At 39.0% G+C, this 6,031-nt stretch overlaps 1 protein-coding gene across 1 annotated transcript; it reads right to left on the reverse strand.

Moving 5' to 3' along the window:
* Window positions 1-3,742: 3,742 nt before the first annotated feature.
* On the reverse strand, window positions 3,743-4,901 carry LOC306903008 (hatching enzyme 1.2-like; the record flags this gene model as incomplete). The annotated part of the gene is made up of 5 exons (XM_079471928.1): window positions 3,743-4,139; window positions 4,245-4,362; window positions 4,445-4,585; window positions 4,675-4,753; window positions 4,833-4,901. 5 exons carry the CDS (start codon window positions 4,899-4,901, stop codon window positions 3,743-3,745), a joined length of 804 nt encoding a protein of 267 aa, XP_079328054.1.
* Between the last annotated feature and the right edge of the window lie 1,130 nt (window positions 4,902-6,031).

Consider the following 6,031-nt stretch of genomic DNA (forward strand, 5'->3'; position numbering starts at 1 on the left):
TTTACAGGGGAAAATAAGAAAACCACAAAAAGGTAAAACACAGTACATGAATAGTTTAACTTGTTATATAAACACCTAGTAAATAATATCTAATGTCAGCAGTCTCCTGGTGGTTTATTTTGCATATTTGCATTAAGTGAATGCTTGGCTGAAAAGATGCGTTTTTAATCTAGATTTAAATTGTGCGACTGTGTCTGATCCTCGAATAGTATCAGGAAGGCTGTTCCAGAGTTTAGGTGCTAAGCTCGACCCCCCTTTGGTGGATTTACTTATTCTAGGTGTTATCAAAAGTCCTGAGTTTTGAGATCTTAGAGAGCGTGATGGGTTGTAGTGTGATAGAAGCTCTGTTAGGAAGTGATTAAAAGAACTTTAAAGTCAATACGATACTTAATGGGTAGCCTGTGAAGGGTTGATAAAATTGGGGTTTTGTGATCGTATTTTCTGGTCCTGGTTAGAACTCTGGCAAACTGTAGTTTGTTTATTGATGATACAGGACAACCACTAAGTAGCGCATTACAGTATTCAAGTCTTGAGGTCCTAAATGCATGAATAAGCTTCTCCACGTCAGCAACACACAGAATATTTCGTAATTTGGCAACATTTCTTAGGTGGAAAAAGGCTGTTTTTGTGACATTTGCGATGTGAGTTCGAAATGACAGGTTGCTGTCTAATATAACGCGTAAATCTTTTACTGTATTTGTTGGAGTAACAGTACATCCTTCAACTTGCAGTTTATAATCAGAAATATTCGGTTTGCGTGTCTTTGGTCCGATAAGTAATACTTCTGTTTTATTTTGGATAGCTGGGAGGAATCATCTGGTCTTGATGAGATATATAGCTGAGTATCATCTGCATAACAATGGAAGCTAATTCCATGTTTTTTATAATGTTTCCGAGGGGAAGCATGTATATGGAGAACAGCACGGGTCCCAGAACCGATCCCTGAGGTAATCCATAGTTTACTTGTGTTAGATTTGATGATTCCCCATTTAAATGGACAAATTGATGTCTGTCTGACAAGTAAGATCTGAACCATTGTAGTATCTGTCCCTCAATACAGGTATAATTGTGTAAGCGATCTAGAAGTATGTTATGGTCTACGGTATCAAACGCAGCACTAAGGTCAAGCAGGACCAGGAGTGAGATGTGACCTTTATCTGATGCTATAAGCAGGTTGTTTGTAATTTTAACGAGCGCAGTCTCAGTGCTATGATGCGGTCTGAAGCCTGACTGAAATTTTTCGTGTTTGTCGTTATTTTGTAGGAAAGAGCACAACTGAGTGGACACTACTTTTTCGAGTATTTTAGACTGGTATGGGAGATTTGAAATCGGTCTATAGTTTCCTAGTTCATTTGGATCTAAGTTTGGTTTCTTGATTAGAGGCTTAATGACGGCCATCTTAAAGGGTCCTGGGACATGGCCTAGATTAATTGACGCATTGATAATGTTATAAATGGGCTCAATTGCAACTCTTTTAATAATTTAGTTGGTATGGGGTCTAATAAGCAAGTTGTAGGTTTAGATGTTGCAATAAGTTTAATTAACTCTTCCTGTTTTATAGGTAAAAAACGCTGTAGCCTTTCTTTTAGAGGGATGGTTGGTACTAATTCATAGGACAGACTTGGAGGTTGAGTTTTTACTATTTTGTCGCGAATGTTTTCTATTTTCTCTGTAAAAAATATCATGAATTCATTGCTACCGAGGTGCGGCGGAATAGCCAGGTCAGTTGATGTCTGTTTATTTGTTAATTTAGCAACTGTGCTAAATAAGAACCTAGGATTGTTTTTGTTGGTTTCTATGAGGTTACGGAGGTGCTCAGCCTTTGCTGCTTTTAGTGCCTTTTTAAAACAATTTGCACTCTCTTTCCACGCCATTTTGATGACCTCTAATTGCGTTTTTACCCATTTGCGCTCTAGTTTACGTGTTTCTCTTTTAAAGGCGTTAGTGGTGCTATTGTACCATGGTGCAAAATTGATCTCATTAATCTTTCTTGACTTCATAGGTGCGACAGCTTCTAATGTATTAGAGAAAATAGTGCCCAATTTGCTGGTCATGCCATCGAGCGATTCTTTCTTTATTGGTATGGTTATTAGCGGAGTCAGATCTGGCAACCTTTTTGCAAAACTATCTTAAGTAGTGGATGTTATTGTTCTACCCTGTCGATAACGAGTTAAAGGGCTGATTCCTGCTGTGCGCAATGTACCTGTTATAAGATTGTGATCGGTGACATCGTCGCTTTGAGGCATTATATCTATATTTGAAGGGATTAGAGCTTTGTGACATCCTGCTGGAAGTAGCCATCAGAGGATGGGTACATGGTGGTCATAAAGGGATGGACATGGTCAGAAACAATGCTCAGGTAGGCACCAACAACCCTGCCACGCTCAAAATGCTTAAATCACCTTTCTTTCTCATTCTGACATTTAGTTTGGAGTTCAGAAGATTTTCTTGACCAGGACCACACCCCTAAATGCATTGAAGCAACTGCCATGTGATTGGTTGATTAGATAATTGCATGAATGAGAAATTGAACAGGTGTTCCTAATAATCCTTAAGGTGAGTGTAGATCCATCACACGCTTGCAGTATTCGACCAATCACTCCACACTGGTTAACTGGCCAATCACAGCACACCTCGCTTTTCAGAGCGATGAGCTTTGTAAAATATCTGCCCGTTTCAGAGAGGCGGGGCAAAGAGGAGATACAAACCTGCACAGTATTTGGAAAATACCACGTTTTTGAACCTTAAATCATGTATACACATTGCATTGCATCTAAAACAAATGATAATATTTGTTTCAGCCGTGTCATACGACTCCTTTAAGATTATCATACTGTCTAAATCTCAAACAGGCCTGTACTCTATAGCAATTTAATAGAAATAATTTTAAGTTAGGTTTATTGTGGGAACATTATATTTAGATATTCCTACTCATCTCTACATCTACAGTATATTATGGTTTATTCTGCATACAACATCAAATCAAAGATTATAGATATTAACGAGGTGTCATAGATGTTTTAAGCAAGAGTGGTAAAAGCAACAGATAATATCACTGCTCTAGCGACAAATGTCCTGCATTTCAGTAGATAAAATAGCCAATCGTCGATCGAGGAAGACTAACATTTTAAGAGGAAAGAGATTCTGTATAAAGTGTTGTGAACCTAACTGAAGCAGCTTAGAGGAATTTAGGCTTAAAAAACATAATTCATGGTAAAGTTTAAGTCGTGTTTAATTGTTTGTTGGACATATTTAGCTTTATGTCACTTTAGCCAGTGGTTTAAGAGATATTCGTTTCCGCCCATTCAATTAGAAAATAATTGGTCTTAAATGACTGAAATAGCTGCATGGACGAGTTGTAAATATGGCCGCCTAGTACAGAGTTTCCTTTAAGCAATTTAAGCAAATATTATTTCACAGGTTAAAACCTTCAGTTCTCCCAATTTGTGGCAACAAGAAAACTTCAACATCCTTTCTACTCCAGCAGAGATCTTTTGATTTATATCAACCTGCTCATGCCAAAATAAAAAAATTATTTGTTGATCATTTATGAAGTGAGACATTGAATTACAAACACACTTCATTTGTTTCATTAACTAGCTTTATTTTCCCAATACAATCAAATATTTCAGAAACCCAACACCATCAAAGATAAAGACCATCACCTCATTCCCTTATTTAGCTACATACACAATTCTATCACTCTATTATATGATCAGTAACATCACGTCTTCATAAGATCTCAGATAGAGCATCCGTACAGTTTGTTGATCCTCAGGATGTCGGTGTTTGACATTTCCTGTCTCTGTCCGATTTGCACAGACGCATCAGGAATGGGGGTGATGGTTTGCATTCCAGCCTGGTTGGTGAAGGCCGTTCTTCCATAGTGCATGATGGAGCCGTAGTCATATGGAGTGTTTTGATTGTTGGTGTTCTGTTTCTGGAAGTTGTAGGCCATATCAGGAGAGATGTACTCCCAGTTGATCTTGACGTACTGATCGCGGTCGCTCCTGGTTTGCTCGTGGTAGAAGCCCAGGGCGTGATTTAGCTCATGTTGAACAATGCCGTGGTACACGCAGCCGTTTCTGTTCAGAGAGAGAACCTGTTGGCCACCTGTTCTACCAAGAGAAGAGTAACACCTGAGAGGAGAGAGAAAACAAGAGCACATATCAATGTTCTGATCTTCTTCTTGTGGACTAAGAGCGTTTCAATGCGTCTTGTTGATATGGTATGATTGTCCTCACCCGTCTCTGTTCTGAATACTGATGTAGTCTGTCTGAGATGATCTGGGCACAAAGCGGATGCAGGTTTTGCTGTGGAAGGTCATCAAGGCGTTCTCGATAATCTTCTTCTCGTTATATGCTGCAGAGAAGACGGGTGATGGTTTTAGAATGACATTGATATGAATGATAAATGTGTGATGTGATGAAGGAGGTTTACTTACTGAATTCATTGCTCACTGTGTAGGGCACCTCCACTAGATTCTTGCTGTTTTTCTTCCAGAAACAGTTGTTGTTAAAGCAGAAAAGAGCATTTCTGGTTTTGGGAAACACCAGATCTCCTTCAATCAGGAGTTCAGTAGATCCTGTGTGGAAAGAAAGTGATATTGATGAAGATATACAATATGTCTAGATGTGAATTTCTTCTTTCTGAAAGTCATTTTTAGTGTCTGACCATTGTTGGATTCCAAAATCTTTGTAGTGATGTCCACATCTTCGGGCTCTGTTACTAACATATCTGCAAGCTTCTGCTCCTGTTTACAGACAAGTGCATTAAATTACTTATATAATATATTTTTTACCTGTGTAAGCCAAGATTCATCTGGGTTTTACCTTGAGAAATAACGCCTGTGAGACGCCACACAGCAGCAGCAGAATGGAGAAGGAGGCTCTTGTGTTCATGTTGTCTCAGTGTGTTGAGATGTTCTGGATGCTCTTGTCCTGATGTTTGGTGTCTGTGTGCTGTCTGACCTGGACTTTATATTCATCTGTGAAGGTGGGTCTACAGGGGATTATGGGAAGGTCTTGGTGTCCAGGGTCTAATGTGTTTAACTACAGGGAGGAACTCTAAACTCTGCCAATAATCCAAAACCCATTAAGGAAACAGAAGTGTGTGTGTTTGTCTAATCTATTGACGTGGATGGGCTTGCTTTGCTAGGAGTCGCCTTGAAAGCACATTCATTCCAATATGTTACACCTGGCATTGTGGGAATGATTTCAGAATTGTTCATTGTTGACTCAAACATGTTCTAGATGTTTCGATTTTCTTCACTTATTTTTCAAACTAGATCTATCGATGCATCAGCAGCTTTGGCAATACCTGGAGTGGTCACCTTCATATCTGCAAAGGACGTTCCAGGTCAAAACCGAAGACTCTGGTTTAACAACCCAGAGGAGGTTTTTGCAGAAGAGGAGGTCATTTTCTCTAGACAAACTCTATTGTTTTCAGATCCAAGATGGTTGTCATGTATAATACATACGCCTATGATTGATCTTCCTTATGTTTTATTTGAATGCTCTTAACAGGTGATCTGTGTGGGGCAGATTATTGGGGCGATTGTGGCAGAGAACAGAGAACAAGCTAAAAGAGCAGCCGAACAGGTGCAAGTTAGCTACCAGGACATCCAACCTGTATTTTTCACTATAGAGGTATTTCTACACCAAACCACATTCATAAAACATGCCTTAACATATCAAAACATGCTTCTTGAAAGTTACAAACATGTTTTCATTTTGTTTCTTAGGAAGCCATTGCACATCAATCGTTTTTTGACCCCAAGAGAAAGCTGGAAAGAGGAAATGTGGAGGAAGGGTTTGAGAAAGCAGATCACATACTGGAGGGTATGCATTCATGAATCCGAATCTTTGAATTTAATGTACTTCAATAATTCCAAAGAGTGTTTGTATAATGATATATTATGATATGTCACAGGTGAGATGTATATGGGCGGTCAGGAGCATTTCTACATGGAAACCCAAGGATTGATCGCGATTCCTAAAGGAGAGGCGGAAGAAATGGATCTGTATGTTGC

This window comes from Barbatula barbatula (genome assembly GCF_947034865.1).
Source record: "Barbatula barbatula genome assembly, chromosome: 13".
In the NCBI taxonomy this organism is placed as follows: Eukaryota; Metazoa; Chordata; class Actinopteri; order Cypriniformes; family Nemacheilidae; genus Barbatula; species Barbatula barbatula.